This window comes from Drosophila kikkawai, chromosome X (assembly GCF_030179895.1).
Source record: "Drosophila kikkawai strain 14028-0561.14 chromosome X, DkikHiC1v2, whole genome shotgun sequence".
NCBI lineage: Eukaryota > Metazoa > Arthropoda > Insecta > Diptera > Drosophilidae > Drosophila > Drosophila kikkawai.
The window spans coordinates 11,489,068-11,509,991 of NC_091733.1; the positions used below are offsets into that span (position 1 = coordinate 11,489,068).

At 39.3% G+C, this 20,924-nt stretch overlaps 1 protein-coding gene across 1 annotated transcript in view; it reads right to left on the minus strand.

Annotated features, from left to right (window-relative positions):
• The window catches only part of LOC108083375 (uncharacterized), a 39,622-nt gene that overhangs the window by 3,423 nt on the left and 15,275 nt on the right, over window positions 1–20,924 (minus strand). Inside the window, exons 2-3 of the mRNA XM_017179121.3 lie at window positions 14,351–14,887; window positions 13,303–13,482 (exon numbers count right to left, since the gene is read on the minus strand). Of these exons, the coding sequence (XP_017034610.1) occupies window positions 13,303–13,482; window positions 14,351–14,878 (708 nt within the window). The 5' untranslated portion in view covers window positions 14,879–14,887. The remainder of the gene's footprint in view (window positions 1–13,302; window positions 13,483–14,350; window positions 14,888–20,924) is intronic.

Genomic DNA, 20,924 nt, shown 5'->3' on the forward strand with positions numbered 1-20,924 from the left:
GACAAAGTTAGTATACCCTATATTTTTGTAATGTAATGTAACTATCGCTAAGTGCACACATTGGATATTGTTATCGACCGTGCATGATCGAAATCGATGTTTGCTTACATCGATGTTTGTGAGTACTTTCATAAAAAACATCGATTAATAATCGATGTTTAAAAAAATTGTTGATCTAGTATACCAATTCTGCCTTCTTGCTCGGTTTTTAAGTGACAGTTGAAAATAATCGATGTTTGACAAATGAACATCGATGTTGGCCGATTTTGTTAAAAACATCGACTGTATCGAATAAACATCGATGTTTGTTCCAGCACTACGAAGAGGTGCGATCACTACCTGAAGAGACTATCTAGAGAGCGCCAACGAGAGAGGTATTAAATGAAGTTTAAAGAAAATTAGATTTTTACAAAATATATATATTGTTAAAATACTTTTTTCAATAATATCAATTTTCTAATATTAAATTCGAAAATTTTTATAGTAATAAAATGTTAACTGATTATAAAGAAATAACTTAATCCAAAATCAAATAACAAATCAAAATTTATGATATTTTCAATGCGATTTATGGTTTTTTTTTTAGACAGTTGAAGGTGTAATTATCATACCCTCTAAAACCCCAACAAAAATCAGGTTAACAATGAAGCACATTTAAAGAAAAAGTTCATTGACTGACATTTGAAATTGATTCGTACCAAAGAACTGCCATTGATTTTATAATTACAGAGCCTCGAGAATGAGGCCTCGTCCAGGGCACGGGGCAGGTGTTCGTTCTGGTTGCACCTGCTCTTTGATGTCTATCGATTGCCAGGCGAAAAGTCTTAATTGAATCAACTTTGCGCCAATTCAGAGCCACCTCGCCGACAGTGGGGCCACACAAGCATCGAACTTTGGCGCCCACAGTGCTACCTCGACCATGACCATGACCTGAGCACTAAGGAGAAGCAGGAGAAGGAGCAGGAGAACGAGCAGAAGCAGGTGAGCCAGCTGGAGTCTGTCCCCTCGCGCTGAGATTACATCGTAATTGTAATTACATATGAATTCGCGCGTAGCGGAAAGTTTTTCGGATAGCAAAGGAAATTAAACAAAGGGCGGAAATGAATTTATGGCCGCATCCAAGTTATTTTCTCATTAAATGGCTCTGCCGGATGGCAAGTAAGGAGGACAGAGTATTATCTCAGGTGAGCTTACACTGGGGGGGGGGGGGAGCGGAGAGGTTTAATTCATCCATCAGGATTGGCCTGGTTCGGGCTCTGGCTCAGGAGCTGGGGCAACCATCAGTCAATCATTGGTCAAGTGGCGGCCAGGTGCGAGTCACAGAGTGACGATGTTATTGGGAGCTGCATAATTATTTCGCTGCGGGAAGCTTGGTCTTTGCGACTGGAAACTTTCCACAAAAGTTTCCCTATTTCCTCATTTTCCTCATGCCGCCCACACACACATATGCTGCGGCACATGGGGGGAAAAAAAACAGGGATGCTGGGAGTTTGGGAAACTGTAACCCTCAGAGCCTGGGTTCTTGGCAGGGCACTCGTAAATGATTTTGTATGAATAACTATTAAAAAGTTAGCAATTCCCTCGACCCCACCCTGTCCCCCTTGAAGGCGGTTAAAACTTGGTGGGGGCATGGCTTCAACTTTTAAATCAAATCTCAAACTACTTCAGGGGGTGGGTGGGTGTAGTCTGAAAAAAGTTTTCCATTCGGCGAGTGCCCGAAATTGTAATGAAACCTTTTCAGCCAAATCGCTGTCGCCCGCCCCCCCGTCCGCCTCGATCCGCTCCTTTTTTGGCCCCACAGTCATTTGGGTAATGAACTGTTAGCGCTCTACAATCTGGCCAACAAATCTGTTTTGAATACTTTGCCCACTGCGCACAGTCAAATGCAAATAAACGACAACAGTCGCCACGGGATGGTTGGGAAAGTTAGGTGGATTGAGGAGTGTCCTCGGCTCACGGAGAAAAAATAAGTTGGCTACCCAGCGTGGGTCCAGGCATCGGGAACAGGAGTAGAGCTCGTCATAGAAACTTCCTTGGCAACGCGGAAAATAAGTCCGCTTTAGGTTGGTTTCTTTTGTATAAATTTATAAATATTATATTTGTCCTAAACTAATTGCATAATTGGTACAAAAAAGCTAGAAAAAGTAAAAAAAAAATGACAACAAAAAATTAAATAAAACGAACCTATGTAAATGAACTTAGAAACTATACAAATTTTGCGAGCTATCACTTAAGTCTCGCTAAATGTTCGCAGAGGGACTCTTTTGTGAACAAAAACCGTCTGAAATATATATATATATTTTTAAAACATTTCTAACATCTTTGCGAGTGTTTTGCAATAGTTTTACTGCACTTGCATTTGCAAAAGATATCACAAAAGGCTCGCAAACGATCCGTTTTCGCACTATGGTTGTTATTTATTCAAAGGGAATTGCTTGTAAAGTTTTTCACAGTTTTTCTTTCTGAATATTGAATGCTAATTTATGGTCAGGCTCTCCCCCTTCAATATTCCAAGTAGATCTGGTAATTGCAAAACTTTATAATGATATGCAAGTTGCAAGCTGTTCCCCTTTTTTTATTTTTCGCTCCGTGTAGGAAGGGTGGGGGGCGGGGCCGGATGCTGCACGCAATTTAACGAGGCCTCGGGGCGTCCTGCAAAGGATTCCTTGGCAGATCCCGAGTCATTCGTTCGGTGGCCTTGATGGCGGTTCCTTTTGGATGTGGCTTTGCGGATGCGGAGCGAATGAGTCGTCCTGGAACGCTGTGGGTGTCCTTGCCCGGTGTTTTTCTTTTTTTTTTCCAGTTTCTTTTTATGGACATCCCTAACGTTTTGTGCTCATCTCGGCGTTTATGGCGGCAGTCGCAGGACTGTTTCCGCTTTATGACCGGCAAAGGGAAGCCAGCCACAGCCCCGCTCCAGTTATGATTACCTTCGGAGACGCCATCGCCATCGCCATGTCCATTCCCCAAATGCAATTGATTTGATTCGCGCTGGGCACAAATCAATTTGAGCTCTGGCCGTAAACAGTTTACGGCTGGAAGATGCCTCCTCAACAAGTGGCCATCCCATTAAATTGGCTCACATTATTGGGGGGCTTTCGGTCCGCGCATCAAGATATTTACAATTTTGGCGCGCGTTTGCCAAATAATTTATCGACTGGGTAGTAGCAACCCCATAGCTGGTTGCAGTATGAAGACGAACCACACCCCAGGAGCAAGGACCAAGACTAGAACCAAGACCATAACCAAAACCAGAGCCACAGGCAAGCAAGCACATTAATAACAATTTATTTCCGTCCTGCCAGCAGGCATTCCGCAGATTCCCCCATCCCTGGATGCTGGCAATACCTCCTGCCTCCTGCCCAAAACAAATTGCAACTGAAGGCAGCAGAAGTATTATCATTTCCACTGTCGCAATTTTGACTTTGACGGATTGCCGTCTACAAAGTCCACAAAACAGGGTAGAGGGGAACTGGGAGCCCGGCTCCGTCCTCGCCTCGTTTCAGTTATTGGATGATGGCAAGCTGGAAATGAAAAGCACTTAATAATAATTTACAAGGTTCACACTCGGGCAGAGAGGAATGGGTACCAGTTAGGGCTAGAAAAGGATCTGGTAATGGACCTAATAATATAGGGTTTTGGGGATTTCATTGCGGCTGAAGATGTTTAGAATTCCCAACTTGGTCTGGTCATAAAATAAGGAAAATTCAAACAGCTTTTCTAAAGAGTAAGATAAGTAAAGCCATTCATAAGAGATTTTTATAGAAAGCCGCTCTTCACAGTCTTCACAGTCTTTCAGTCTTTCAGTCTTTCAGTCTTTCAGTCTTTCAGTCTTTCAGTCTTTCAGTCTTTCAGTCTTTCAGTCTTTCAGTCTTTCAGTCTTTCTGTCATTCAGTCATTCAGTCTTTCAGTCTTTCAGTCTTTCAGTCTTTCAGTCTTTCTGTCTTTCTGTCATTCAGTCATTCAGTCTTTCAGTCTTTTAGTCTTTTAGTCTTTCTATCTTTCTGTCGTTCAGTCTTTCAGTCTTGTTTGTTATATTAAAAACCAAGAGCTAGAAAAATAACTATTTCCAACTGTTTATTTAGAGGTCCCTTCAGCCATCTTAGCTTTTCCCTGTTCACCTGTTGCTCCCCCCTCCCCCCTTCCCTCTATATCTATTTGATGATTGGAAATTTTCTTTGAAATTCGATGTCCTTGGCTTCGTCGCTACCCACGCACTGAGTGACAAAGCTGACAAAGTGATGAAGGAAATGGAAACAAAGCACAAGCCAGTGAAAAATTGAGGAAATTCTCATTTGTCAGCCTCAGATGTTGGCATTATTTACATGCATATATATAACATATATACATATATTCAAAGCGATAATTGAATTGAAACTTTGCCTCCTTACAATCTGCGCCACACACTCACTCACTAATTAAAAGAAAATAATTGAAAATTGAGTTGGAGTTCGGGGAAGGACAGGCTGCCAATATAATCGCAGAGTCTAATTTTTGTACGAAAATCGCTGCTAATGGTCAGGCTCCTGAGAGCCTGGCCAATGCATAATTAAAAGCAAAATTTCCCAATTTAAATAATAAGAAAACAATGAACAGGCGAAATGCTTTTCGGCCGGGGCCAAAAGCCCGGGCCAGAGATTACAATGTAAACAGCGGAGCGGAGTCCAAAGGTTAGGCCTGGCTCAAAGCCAGGAGGAGGGATCAAGGGAGAGGTACGGACACGGACACGGCTGTAGGCCCGATGAGACACTGCCGGGCTTAATGGCCGTAAAATGCTTGCCAAGCGGCCAGACGAGGTCACGGCAAAGCACACATTTGTCGGGGGGCCCGAAAGGAGGCGAAAGGACACTTACTGGGCCTGGACCGTGGCGGACCGCACCGGACCGGGATCAGGACATATATACGGACATTACAGTCCGGACTCGGACCCGGACTCGGAGCCGCAGCCGGCGTATGTTGCGCCCTGCAAGCTTACGATAATAACACAATTATGTACTTACATAATTAAAGTCGTAAAGTGCACAAAAACACACAGGACAAGGCAGGGGACAAGGACACTGGGAGAAAACAAAACCTTTGTTTGTTAATTTCAAATACAAACTAGGTAGGTTTATGGAGAGGAAAGGTCCCATATGGAGAGAATTTACATACACTTTGATATAACAAACTCTATAATGTTTTTGGCTCTGTGCACCGACCACCGCAAGGATGTAGGCAGGAGCTCCAGACTTTGATTTTGATTTTGATTCGCGGCGACCACAGGTCCCTGGTTTTTATTTTTTCGTTTGTTTTAAGTGACAGTGGGGAAAATGCAAACGAAGTGGAAACAAAAAACGCTGGAAAAGCGGGAGAAAGACCCCGTGTCCTCCGACCGCTGTCCAATCGGAGGGTGCCGCAGATTGGCCAAAAGATGGGCTCAGATAGCAATCCTCCGTCGGCGAGGGAAATCGCTTGGAAGTGTAGCCAAGACCGGATTGCAGCCTTGGTAGCTAGGTTGGAGGAGTGGGGAGTGGTAGTGGGTGGTGGAGTGGCTCAGTTTCGCTTCAGCTTTTTACGCGTGCTTATTCGCATTTGTTTTCCCATTTCGAAAGTTTTCCCAGCTTGCATTTGTTGCCATTCGTTCGCTCTGTTGATGTTATTAATATTTTATGCTTATGCGCATAACAACAATGAACGGCAGTGCTGACAAAGGATGGCAAACAAAAGTATCCACTTTATTCAGATACACAGATACAGATACGGTTATAGATACAGATACATATACAGATGCAGATACAATTGCCCAAAACATACACATACCCTTAACCTCGTTAGATGTGCTCCTCCACGGCACTTGAAACTTTTGCCCGATTCTAATTCCGATGCGGGCGGGGCGGCTTCTAATAGCCTCACCCCCTCCCTGACTAGGACCTGGACGCGGAATTCAACCTGGACTTGCACCTGGTCTTGGACCTGGTCTTGGACTCCAACTCGGACTCCTTTGGCCAGAGGTAAGCCGCTTAAGAGACAATAGCAAAACATCAACAAGGACTTTGTTGCCGAGTAAGTTTCGTTTGAAAAACACAACCCTATTGATACGACCGCAGACCGATTTGCCAGATCCCAGGGCTTTAAAGTACTGCAAAGCACTTGGCAACTAAGGTGGGACACCACCCACCCATCCACCACCTACCCATCTCCATTGCCACCCCAAGCACTCAGCCATCCAAAAAGTCGCACACACACACACACACGCCAAAGAGAACGCATAAATATTATAACGTAATTCGAGCTGCCATTTCACGGCCTCTGGCAGCCAGAAATTTGACAACCTCCAGTGCCGTGTAGCAGAGTGCTGCCAAGGTGGTTTCAAGAGTTTATAGAGGCGATAATAATCAATAATAATTGATAAGAATCGATAATAATCTATATAAATCAAGAATAATCGATAATAATCGATATTTATCGAGAATAATCAATAATTCTGCGTTGTATTTATTTGAAAATTATTAAGTTACATTTGCAATACTTATTTCAATAGGTTTTTATATATTTTAATGCATAAAACTATTGATGAATAAGAATAAGATGCGTAACGCATAATTAACGTTAACACAAATTCGTAAAGGTACAAATTTAGACCCATATCTTTCTTTCTCTATTTGTATCTTTTTTTCTCTCTCTCTCTGTCTCTCTTTCTCTCTGGTTTTTAACAAGGTTTAAGGTGAGTTTAGGGACAGTCCTAAAAAATTCGTATGGCGTTACGCATCTTATTCTTTGTATTGTAATTTATTCAACAATAGTTTTATGCATTAAAATATGTAAAAAACTATTAAAATAAGTTTGACTTTCTTACTATTTATATAAAATATTTGAAAGAATCTTTTTTTTTTTTTTTTTTAATATTTTTTATTTAATTTTTTAATTTAATTGTATTAATTTATTATCTAATCGTAGCAAGTTTACACTTATAACTGTAGAATTTTTATTTTATTATTTTTTATATTATTAATTTTTTTCCATTTTGAATTAAACCCCAAACACCTTAAACTCCCCTCGCCTGACTCCATTTCGCTGTCTGCTGTTTTGCCGCTGTCTTTTCGCCGAATTTGTTGATATTGTTATTTTACAATATGTAAAACGTTTACCAGGAATTCACTGGAGCATTGAACCAAGCCCCCGACAAGGCTCCACCTGAGCTACCCACAAAAAAATATAAAAAAAAAGAATACAAAAAGGATCCCAAGAATCCTGTTGCGAAGCGAAGAACATTGACACTTTTCAACTTGCTGCATTTGTCGTCAAAGTTTCCAGGGGAGGAGGAGTGCCCCTCATGCCCCCTTGGGGACGTGGTCCGTCGCTCTATTATCAGAGTCATTAGTTGCCTCGCCAGCTGTTGCTCCTCGGTAAAGGTGACGGCGACGGCGGCCTCCTCGGGCGGGGTGATAAAAATTGATTGCCTTACGGGCGATTGCAACACGCATAAAATCGGGCGTCGCAGCTACTGCTGGCCATTGCCACTCAATTTGCAGAAGGCAAGAGGAGCTAAAAAAAAAGGAGCAGCCAGCAAGGAGCAAGGAGTAGCTCCAACATCATCGTCGGCCATTAAAATTCCGTTAAACGAAATGAAACTGAAAATGGGAATGGATATGGGAATGGAAATGGGTTTGGGTTTGGGTTTGGGTTTGAGTTGGGAATTGGGAAGCGTCTTGGCCAGTTGCAGTTCCTTTGAGCAAAACAGAAATCTCACGATTCTGCAATAAGGATTTTATATGCCCTAACATGTGAGGTAATACTGGCTGCTTGCTCCTGCTGTGCTTTGGCCTCCTCGCCTTCGGTGTGAATTGCTGTGGAAATGAATTTATGTTTGCCTGCTTAATAATTGAAAATGCCAATCAACAGGGCAGGCGAATGAAGGGTCTCAAGGATTCGCTAAAAGAACACAAAAATTAAAAAACAAAATACAGAAGGGGACTCACCTCAAGAGCCAACTTAAGCAGCACTACTAAATTTTGAAACATACATTTTTAAAGGGTTTTAAGAACTTTGATTCAAAAACAAACTGATTTAAAGTCTCAATTTTCCAAATTCACCCTGATTTATCTCATAACCAATTAATTTTTGTTGCCAATTTGAATCGCAGAACTGAATTTACACTTTCTGAGCTCCATGTCGAGTGCCTGATGCCTGCTGCCAGGACTCAAGGACACAAGGACACTGCATTTGGCCCGTTTTCTCACTCCAATGATTGATTGATGGATGACTGGATGGATGGATGTTGATGTGGATGTGGAAAAGTGTTCTAGCTTCCATTTGCTGATAAACTTTGAAATTGCAGCAGCAGGAGCATCAACAGGAACTGCATTGCTATGTCCTTGCAATCAGACCCACTTCGGCCCCTGGACACATCAACTAATTTGCAACGACAATGGGAGCAATTTGCATGGCTCGTTGTGACCCGGCAAATGGCAATTTAATAAGCCCCACACCCGGCCAAAAGGCCAAAGGATGCACAGGATAAAGGGATGCTCGCTCACGGACACTAACCAAGTTACCCTCATAATATGTAATAATGACGAAGACGAGAGCAAGAAGCGGGAACAGGACTCGTACTGGTACTGGGAACCTCTTCTTCCTAGGATCTTTGCAATGCAGGCCAGACCATGCCAGACAGGACCAAAAGGACCATTTGATTTCCGCTTAAAGCGGAAGTCTCATTTGAGCCAGGGAATGGGTAGTATAGCGGCGTTTGCATGTGTAATTTGCACAAATTGTTACAACGAGCCCGAAGCCAAGGCAAATAAGGCCAGTTGATTGTATTTAAAGTTTCTTTTCTTTTTTGAGCGAGATAAATGGCAAGAGAGAGCCAAGAAGGGAGAGAGCGGGTAAACAGGACGAAACGAGGCAAGTTACGAACTTCTGTTTACTGGGAGATGAAATTTATAGGTAAGATGGGGTATCTCTGAATTTCTGCAAGTTTTAACCTATATTTTTCTATAAGTATTTCCATAAGAATTAAAATATCCTTTAAGGTATCTAAGTATCTCTATAAAATAGCAATAATATCTAAGTATCTCTATGAGTATTAAAATATTTATAACAAAAATAAATTAATAAATCCTTTTACGTATCTAAGTATCTCTTAAAGTCTCCAAGTATCTATTTAAGAATTTCGATAAGTATAAAAGTATTATTAAACCATTTCACTTTAAGGTATCTAAGTATCTTTACAAGTATAAAGCATCTTAGTATCTTCCCGAGTATTAAAATAATAATTGAAATAAATAAACTAATAAATCCTTTAAAGTATCTAAGTATCTCTTTAAATATCTAAGTATCTCTATGAGTATTTCTATAAGTATTAAAATATCTCTTTAGGTATCTAAGTACCTTTATAAAAAAGCAATGATATCTAGGTATCTTTCTCAGTTCTTGTATTAGTATTAAGATATTTAAAAGGACTTTCCCTGTAATGTATCTAAGTATCTTTATAGGTATTCAAGTATCTTGGTATCTTCATGAGTATTAAAATATTAAAAAAAAATAAATAAATAATCTAATAAATCCTCTAAAGTATCTAAGTATCTCTATAAGTATCTATGTATCTCTATATATATAATTTTAGTATCTAAGTATCTTTATAACATATTATCAACTTTATATATATTTATATATAACTCCTAAGAATTAAAACTGGCCAAGATTGAGCTTCAAGTAATAATGTCTTCGATCTACCGCTTCTTATAGTCACTTCTCTTAACCAAAATCCACTGAGTGTGTTGGCCCAGAAAGTCCCATTCTCGTAGACTTGATAATGTTTACTTTAGCCGTTTCTTTTGCGCAGTGACTTGAATTTTCCCCAAGTCTTTAGACTCCACACCAAACCCATGCCCAATCCCATACCCAATCCCAACCCCTCGGCGTAATTTCGTTTTCGTTTTGCAGGCGCATATCCGGCCAACTTTTGCTGGCGAGGAGTGGGGGATTAGGAGACGCCGCGTGCCAAAGTCAACGCCGGCAACCGGATATCCGCAACGAGGAGTGGGAGTGGGGCCCCTGGCTGAGCAGCCGGGAGGAGCAACAACTGAACAGTAAACATAAATAAAGTGCGGCCGCAGCGAGAGCGAGAATACTATATTATATATAGAGAAGGACCAGAGCGGGTTCGAAACAAAGGCAAAAGGAGCGGGGACGCTGGGACTCAAGCGGCAGGAAGCAGGACCGAAAGGCGTGTTCTTTGCATACACAAACGACTTAAGCTAGTTCCTTTTGGAAATCCCTCGACTGGTAACTTCACTAAAAATTCTGGAACTCCCAAGAACCTGACCTACCAAAAAAAAACAACAAGATTCGATATAAAATTACTCCTAATCCATGAATGTTTATCCTTGGGAAAGCAAGGACATCTGGTAATCCATGTGGCAAAAGTAGATTAAGAATGTTTATTAGTTTTATTTCGAGACTTGAATAGTAAATAAAAAGAAAATAAATAAAATAAAATAGTAATAAATAAGAAAATATTTATTTAAGAACACATTTTAAACTACACATTTTTTTTTAATATTTTCTTTAAATGTTTGATTTAACTTTAAAGGTAAATATATAGAAAATTGTGTTTACTGGCGAACTTTCTTGCTTTTAAATTGTAGTTTAAAAAGAAAATAAATAAAATAAAATAGTAATAAATAAGAAAATATTGATTCTGGGTATAAAGAACACATTTTAAAATGACTTAAGTACACTATAATAAGGAAAAATGTTTAAAGAAACAATTAAAAATCCAACTATTTGAATTTTGAATATATATTCAGGTTATCTAAGGTACTATATCCAGCTTAGTAAGCAGCTTTAAAATATTTTTGTATTCTTTTTCAAGTAGTTTCTTGAAATGTTTAATTAAACTTTAAGACAAAGTTTGATTCTTCCAAAAGAATATATTTATTTAATAATTTCAGCTTCAGCTTCACCAACACCGACAAGACGTAGAGATAGCAGATCCCCGATATCCTTCTATCGATCTCTCTCGCTTATTATCGATATACATATGTGTATACTTGTTCGTAATGGACTGCTTCCACTAATGCTACATGGTGTGTTACTACCATGTTATGTGTTACTACTATGTTACTACATTATTTTTATTTATTCATTTATTTATATTTATTTATATATATGTATCTACCCTTATTTTCAAACATAAACACATCGTTTAGGTATTTTATAATAGCATTATACAATTATTTAACTATTATAGCAAAAGTCCACTAGGCTACACCAATTACTTGGGCCTTTTTAAACTCCCAGAATTAGAGGCGGCCCAGTGGAGAAGCCATGTCCCCACTTGACGGAGGTAAAGGGATTGCTGTATTTTTCCATACTGATTTGTTTGGGGACAACTTAAAAAATCAATTTGCCGCCGCACAAAGGGAAGCCCGCTGCCCAGGTAGCCGCCGCCGCCGAGGGGCTAGCAAACAACCAGGAGGAGTCCAGGAGCCAGGAGTCCTAGGGAGCCCAGGGAGTCCGAGGCATGCGTAGAAATATGGAAAATTTCAATTTGTTTTTTGTGTGGGAAAAAGTTTCTGACACTTTTCCAGGCCAAAAGCAAAAACAAACAGAAACGAAATGAAAACTTTTTCGTAGTGGCCAGTTATGAAATCGCTTATTACCCGAACCTGGTTCCAGTTTCCAAAATCGGGGCAAGAGCTCCTCCTCGAAGGGATCTGAACCCATCTGAACCTGGCTCTGGGTATATGTATGTATATTTGACTTTACGGTTTCCAGAAACTATGTGGAAAGTTTCGCTTATTAAACGTGGAAAAGGTGAGCAAGCAGGCTTGGCAAATTGTGAATTGGCCATCAGGAGTCCTCATAGAATTGTTTATACACAAGACAAGGACCTACTCCCTTCATATTCGTGTCCTACACCGACTTGTACTCCTCCGATTCACTCCACCTCCTATAACCATGTGTGTCGTCGTAATAGAATGCTAAAATATTCATAAATTGCCGCAAACACTGGGCAGAGAGGACGTAGCGGGACACACCCCCTTGAGATAATAAGCCCCATTGCCGGAGCGAGTTGAGTTGCCTTGGAGAGCAGCCATCAAATTATACGCAAATATTGAATTAATGAAATTATTGACAGGCGACTGGGCAGGAGTGGGTGCACATAGGAGAGCCAAGAGCTCGACTCTCTAGAGGATTACTCGCCGTGTGCTCCACTTGTTGCCCCCATTGGGTGAGAAGTTGGGGGGTATGACAGGTTTCTGTGGTCAGTGAATTGCCAAATAAATTATACAAAATTGCCGGCAAAGGTTCAATCAACTCCCTGTTTGCCGTGTGCATGGATTCTTGGCCACATAAAAAAATATATATATGTACATATAAACAATTCAAGAAAATGGCATCATTTGTGGGAATTACAAGTGTAACAATCCGATAAATATCTTTGTTAAGTTTTCTGTTACTAAATATTAAGAGTAATTTCTGGTTACTTATAAAATTTAGATTAAATAATAAATAAATAATATGTAAACTCCCAGGTTCTTTATTATTAATATTTCTAACGGAGGGCTTTTATTTAACACAATTTATTTTTCTGCGATCCAAAACACATTGTTCTTCCATTTTACCAACCTCAACCTGATTCCCAGTTCAATTCCATTTAAAAATCGCTCAAAACCGAAACTATAAGTCCTGATTCCTGCCTAGGTGCTGCTACCTCCATTGGTGTTTTCCCCACTGGCATTCCTTTTCACTTTTGGCAAATTCCCCCAACAGAAGCACAAAATATGCAGGCTCCTGTGGCACACTCACACTCACACACTTGCAAGTGATGATTTGACACAATGCCAGCCCAAGGGGGGTTGGGTGGCCGAGGGAGTGTATCAAAAAGTTGCAACACTTTATGGCCCATAAATATTTATGTCTCTTGTTGCCTGTTGTTGTGGGCGCACTTTGAGGTGGCTTTCCAAAAGGGAAGAGCTGGAGGGGCGAGTGTCGACGGAGGCCAAAGTCGATGTATCCAAATATTTTGGCAACGAAATGCAGGCGACACACACAGAGAGCAGACCCCGTTGACAGGACATTTTAACGAGCTTGGAATTGGGTCCACTTTGAGGATAACAGGAGGAGGAGTGTTATGAGAAACCCTGGGAAAATCAGTAGATACCGTTGACTCTGTTCTCGCTGCTTTTCCGGTCTAGTGCCTGCCCTTTGATCCGCCGCCGACGGTTGCCAGGACGCCCACGGATTTTTAATAAAGCAACACAAGCCAACACCTTTGAGGAAATAACAGTGCAGAGTAACAAGTAGGAAACTCACCCCCAGCTCCACGTAAATGGTGTAGATGGGATAGGGCAGGGCAATCACCATGCCGGTGAGCCAGGTGGCACAGCAGCACACAAAGCCAGGCAGGCGTCCCTTCAAAGGATCGTTGAGCCAGCGCATACGGTCCCAGGCGATCAGGATGTGTGAGATCATGGCCACGTGGAGGGGAATGTCCTGGGGAAGAATATCATAAAAATACAAAGAGTTAGTTGGGATTCAAAGGGAATTTGGACAAAACCTAAGCCTAAGGAGTGGTCTTAAGGCAACTTGTCAGATTTGTGGCAGCTTGAGCTTCACCTTCGCCTCCGCATCCTGTTTCTTATCCTGTTCCTGTCTGTGCCTCCCCATCAATCATTCCATTAAACACACACGTGAATGTGCCCCGTGATAAATGTCTGTGTGTGTGTCTTTTTTTGGAGCTTTAGCTATTTGTCGCCCCCTTTTGTGATAGCAATCAAATCGAATCATATCCCGTTCCGTAACCCATATCCTTCGAAATAGAATCTCCTGCAGCGTCAAGGTTGTAAATGTAATCATTTGTCTGCTGTACGGACGGCGAGCCTAATCGAATTGCCAGTCGGTTGTCTGGAGGAGAGAGGAGTCTTCCATCTCCTTGCTCCCTGATCCCTGCCAGGACATGGCCACATTTCCCCTGGTCGCATTTGTTTTCGCCACACAAAGGCATCAAATCGAATGAAAGTATATGATTCCATTTGCTTGTGATTTTTGACTCCGGCTCCCACACCTCCTCCTGCTTGTGCTTCTACTCCCGCTCCTCCTAGAATGTGTCAATCACGGTGGCCTTCATAATGAGGTGAGGCAGCAGGCAGGAGGCATCCCCCCTCGACCACAATTGTGTGAAAGGACACCAGCAGGCGCTGCTCAATTGAGCGCGACCGGATGCCATCTCCGGCACACAGCCAAATGGGATAAATATAGCCCAGAGCTGTAGTTAACAGTGATTGCTAAAGAATATATAAAGGATATATATATATATATATACCTACCAAAAATCAAGTCTAAGAACCCAATTCCCACTCACCTGCAACATGGGCAGAAAGAAGCACAAAAACTGGCCAAAGATCCAGTTCTGGATGAGCATCACCATCAGGGAGACGGGCAGGACGAGGGCACACTGTACAAAGTGGCATAACGCCAGATTGATGATGAACGCATGGGTCACATCCTTGTACAGGCGATGGTACATAATGTACACCACAATGGCCACGTTGAGGACCACACCCAGCAGAGCCAAGGCCGCATATTGGATGAGAAATAGCCAGTAGACCGACTTGATGCTGGACTTGAGGATCGGCCCACTGAGACGCTCCATATCCGAGGTCTCGTTGACATGCCAGTCGAGGAACTGGGAAATGGCCACCACATATTTGTCGGGCATCTCTTTCAGTTTATCGCCACCAGAGCCCGTCACGCCGCCACCATCGGCCACAGAGCCACCGACGGCTACGCTAGCACCACCACTTGTGCTGGCCGCCAGTTGGTAGGCCACTGGTACTCCACCAGCTGTCACTCCACCTCCGACCAGGGGAAGCTGCTCAGCGGGGGACATCCTTAGCACCTGGAAAGAGAGAAGAGAGAGAGGGAAAGGGGATTTAATTGATGGCACATACAAGGATATTTTCTGGGAAAACATGTACAAATTACAAAGCAGGTCCTGGCACCTACAATTGATGTCCTTGCATACCCAGCTACATATGCAAAGTGTTGCCAGACGCCTGCGGTTCCAGCAAGATTGAGGGCCAAGTTTTGTCAAGTTATGCCAGGCACATTGTCGGTTGCAAGGATACAAAAAAAAATAGATATATATACAAGAGAGGTAGATGTTTGTCCTTCAAGGAGTTAGAAGAGCCTAGAGTTTTGACTTTTTGTCTTAAAATAAAAGTCAGGCTGGTCTTTGGGTATGATCTGTTTAAGAACTAGGACTTGCTAAATATTAAGCTGATCCTGGCATCCTTGACACTTTTGTCGCCTGGCCATTCCCTCACTCAATTCATTCATTCATTCAGTCACCGTTTCATTGTGCACCATTTGCCCATTGTTTTGTTCCTTGTTGCTGCTCCTGCTCTTGGCCCTCCTCCTACGGTTGTTGTAGTTACGTTTAGTTTGCCACTCATTTGTTTTGTGTTTTGTTTTCCCTTTGTTTCGGCATTTGCAGCGGAAATTGCCGAAAGGAAAGGAAAAGCGAGCCAGGGCGAAGTGCTGCAGGCGAGCATCAGAGACAGACAACACGATATGGAAATTGAAAATCTGTATGCAACGTCCGTTGTACGTCCTGCGGTATGGAGCTTAACATTGCCACATGTCCCTACAGGTGGAGAAAAAACAAAACACCAGGTACACAAAGGTACATACATACATATATCTAAATATATGAATATATATCTAGCTCCCCTTTTCTTCAACTTGATTTTTGTTTTAAAAATCTTCCCATTTGATCAAACAGGCTGGTCCACAAGGACATAATCGATCCTAACAATAAAAAAAAATAAAAGGAAAAGGGAGAAAATAAACAGAAACGTCTAGATCTTTAGGCTGGAGACAAACAATTTAAACAAACATAAATTCCATGAATTAAATTCAAGCTTTCCTTATTTTTTTAAATATATTATATATAAACCTAAACATTATATATATTATATATATATTCTTTATTACAATATCCTTTGATTTTTCCTGCAGTGAGTTGCAGGCATTGCACGCCCTTCCTTGGCTCAGGTCTGGAATTTCAATCTAGACAGGCAGACAGACAGTCGCTGAGGGAAAGGACGAAGCACAGGACAGGGACACACACACACACACACACAAGAAGAGCACGTAGCTGTGTGTTTGTGTGCTGACCGTAGCAGCCGCAGACAAACATGCCACGCCCACAGCCCACAGCCCACCGCCCATTGCTTTGTCGTGTTTTTTGTTTGGGGGAATTCCCTTCGTCGCCACGGCGCTCGCTCTTTCAATTTGAGCAGCAACTTCCGTTCAATTTATTGTTGCTAATTTTTCTTCACTTGACTCAAAAAAAAAATAAGAGAAAAAAAAGAAGAAGAAAAAACAGGGTGCCCCAGGCGGTTGTCAAAAAACCGCCAATATTAAATTGCCTTGAATAAAATGATGATTGAAGCTATAATCGCGGTAAAGTACAAAAAAAATGTAAAAATACAGCCTTGGGCATTTCCCGCTTGTTTTTCATTTGCAGGGAAAATGTAATTTCCCTAGAAAAAATATTTATAAAGGGAAAATAGCATAAAAAGATACAAAATAAATAAATGAATTCGGAAATGAAGGAAATACAGGAATTAAGTTTCACGGAATATATCAGAAAAATAAAGCAAAAATTGGAAAACTTATGAATGAAAAATTATATTATGATATTATGATATTATGATATTATGATATTATGATATTATGATATTATGATATTATGATATTATGATATTATGATATTATGATATTATGATATTATGATATTATGATATTATGATATTATGATATTATGATATTATGATATTATGATATTATGATGTTATGATATTATGATATTATGATATTATGATATTATGATATTATGATATTATGATGTTATGATATTATGATATTATGATATTATGATATTATGATATTATGATATTATGATATTATGATATTATGAAATTATGATATTATGATATTATGATATTATGATATTATGATATTATGATATTGTGATATTATGATATTATGATATTATGATATTATGATATTATGATATTATGATATTATGATATTATGATATTATGATATTATGATATTATGATATTATGATATTATGATATTATGATATTATGATATTATGATATTATGATATTATGATATTATGATATTATGATATTATGATATTATGATATTATGATATTATGATATTATGATATTATGATATTATGATATTATGATATTATGATATTATGATATTATGATATTATGATATTATGATATTATGATATTATGATATTATGATATTATGATATTATGATATTATGATATTATGATATTATGATATTATGATATTATGATATTATGATATTATGATATTATGATATTATGATATTATGATATTATGATATTATGATATTATGATATTATGATATTATGATATTATGATATTATGATATTATGATATTATGATATTATGATATTATGATATTATGATATTATGATATTATGATATTATGATATTATGATATTATGATATTATGATATTATGATATTATGATATTATGATATTATGATATTATGATATTATGATATTATGATATTATGATATTATGATATTATGATATTATGATATTATGATATTATGATATTATGATATTATGATATTATGATATTATGATATTATGATATTATGATATTATGATATTATGATATTATGAAAAACCCTGTTCCGCCAATGCAGCTACAATCCCAGCTCGGTTTGATGACCCATGCAAGCCGACAACAGGAACAACAGGAACAGCAGTAACTGTTGTTGGCGCTCTTAATTTTGTTTGAACATTTGCCATTTGGCAGATTCCCCTGCCCTTATCTTCCCCCGATCCGACATTATAGCTATAGTTTCTTGGCCCCGGACAGTTTTATCTATCCTCGGTCGTCGCTCACATGTGCGGCCCAGTTCGGTGGTGCTACTCCTCCTGTTACTCCTCCTGCGCCTGTTACTACTCCTCCTGCTCCTGTTGCTCCTGCTTCTCCTCCTGCTTTTATTCCTCCTCCCTCTCCTGACTGGCAGAAGCCATGTCTGGCCGTGTCGAGTCTATTATGGCCCCGATGATTCATGCGGACGGGCTAGCTCCCCGGGGAATGCCAATTGCAGGGTTGCATTTTCATGGCGGCACTGCTGCAGTGTGCTGCAATCCACCAAGCAGCTGGGAGAGTAGGAGCCAAAGGTTCATGGATAATGGATAAATGGATAAGTCCCAAAGCACTTGTTGAGCGCCCCATAGACCCAGATACATTTTGAAAATGCTTACTAAACCTATGGATCGATCCATAAATGTACTTAGTTTTTACGCTACAGATTTAAGTTAATTTATTATTTATTTATTTTAGAATTCCGTATAAAAACCCTTCTTTTCTGGCAGTGTTTTCATTGGGGCTTAGCAGTATCCATTTGTCAATTAGCCGCTTTGCCGCATGCCAAGTTATAATTTCATTTTGCGCGACTTTTACTAGATCGCTTTGCCCACTTGATGTAGCTGTGCGGGTGCGTGTGTGTGTGTTCTTCCTCCTTCCTGCTTCGTCCTTAGTCCCTGGCCATAACCATTACCGCCCTCGGAGGATGGCATCCCCTGTGCGTTAATTAGCTTAAAATGTTGATTGACAGCGCGCTGCGGCTTGTGGCTGTGGCTTTGGCTTCGGCGTTGGTTCTGGATTCAGATTTGGATTCGGATTCGTCTGTTTGCTCCCACGATGCCGCTGCTCTCCTCCTCCTCTGGCTCTGTGGCTGTAAGCCAGCCCAGGAAACAGAGACACCAACAGCCAGATGTTGGTGGGTATTAAGACCCTTAGGACTGCGGAGCAGAGTTCGTCGAGTAACTTTTGATTTCTCGTTGCTGAAGCGTAGAAGTCAATAATAGTGAAAAGTTTGTTGCAGCAGCAGCAGAGGATGCACTGCATCAATCACATTCCGCCTGAGTTCAGTTGGTCATTAAGCGCCAAAGTTGCCATCACCTCAAAAAAAGTTCATAAGTGTCTGGGAATCAGTGGGGGAAACAGAAGTGAACTCAAGGCATGTACATCATTACTCCACTCAAGTGGATTAATTTTGTGCTCGATTTCAGCTGACTTGCTTTTAAGTTCTATCATTTCCAGCCTGAGATTTAGACATTTTAACTCTTTAATTAGTCTGGTAATATCTAGGGGTACTGCTTAAAAGCTACTGTGCTTAAGGGGGGTTTAAGTATCAGTTATATATAAGTTTTGAGGTTTTAAAATTTAATAACAAATTATTCTTAATTGGCGAGGAATATTTCTAAAAACAAAAACGAAAAGGTACCATTTAAATGACTAAGATGCGCAACACACAAACGACAAAATGTATTCTCTTTAGTCAAAAAATGTAAAAATATATATACATTTCTTTTTTTTAGTTTGACTCTGTTTAATACAATAATAATATATAATAAGAAAAAGATTTAATGAATTTAAGTCAACGCAACATATAATCAACACAGGCTACCACATAAATACAAATTTTTATACCCTTGCAGGGTATTATAATTTCAGTCAAAAGTTTGCAACGCAGTGAAGGAGACGTTTCCGACCTATATAAAGTATAAAGCCGGATCGGACGACTATATCATATAGCTGCCATACAAATGTTCGATAAATTTTTAGAAAAAAATTATAACTTGGCTGTTTTTCAAAAATTTTTGCATCATTTTTAGGATATGGCCATTTTATATTATTCCAGAATTTTGGTAAAAATTTTATGAAAATCGGACAACTATATATACATCTGCCATATAAACGATCGGTAAATGTAGATAAAATGTAAAGCTGGGAATGTAAAACTGTAACTGTCAAACTGTAAACATAATAGTAATGAAACTTTGTTTTGTGAGTGTTTTCAGTATTATAATCTATAATATAAACATCAAAACCAATCTGCAAGGGTATACAAACTTCGGCATGCCGAAGTTAGCTTCATTTCTTGTTAATTTCAAAATAATGAATAAGTTTTTTAATATAAAAAATCAGATTTTATAATACAAAATAATATTTTTCTAAGTCAAGGAATCATTTCCGACCCCATAAACCATATATATTCTTGATCAGCATTAACATGCGAATCTTTCTAGATATGTCAGGAAGAAATAGATTTTTTTGACATTTTTGCGAAATTTGATAAGGGGTTAGTTACATCATTAAAATTAGCAAAAATGGCCAAAAATTTTGATTTCTTTAAATTTTAAATTTGGTATGCAGTTTTTTTAAATTAATAAAAACTAACACAAAACTGCTTTCCGAATCGAAATTAATGAATGCATTTTTGGCTTAGTTATGATATATTTTAATTGTTACCTGCAAGGGTATACAAACTTTGGCTGGCCAAAGTTGGCTTTCTTTCTGGTTAGAGTTCATTTTTATTATTTTTTAATTCATATAATTATATATTACATTTTTACAAACACTTTTATTGATTAACCTTGTTCAGTTCCTTCTGATAAATTTCTCTTATAAACCTTGGCAAATTTGCTGTAAAATTTGTTATAATTTCCAACTGGTTCTCCAATTTGTAATAAATATAATTTTTATATTTTTCTTCAAACATTTTTTATCTATTTTACCTTGTTCACTGCCTTTCCATTATAAAAACCTTGGCGAATTTGCCCTAAAATTTGTGAAGCAAAAAAAGAAATCTCACACATAGGCACATATAATTCCTAACTGGTTTTAACCTCCATAGATTAAAGTATAGACAGTAGACATATAGATACATGTTTGTGCTATTAAATATTTGTTATTACATAGTTACTTAACCTAAAATAAACTCTATTTTTCTCTAATTCAAGATAAATATCCCTTAAATTTAGAGAGAAAAAAAGTGTATGCTGTGCGAGACTCCT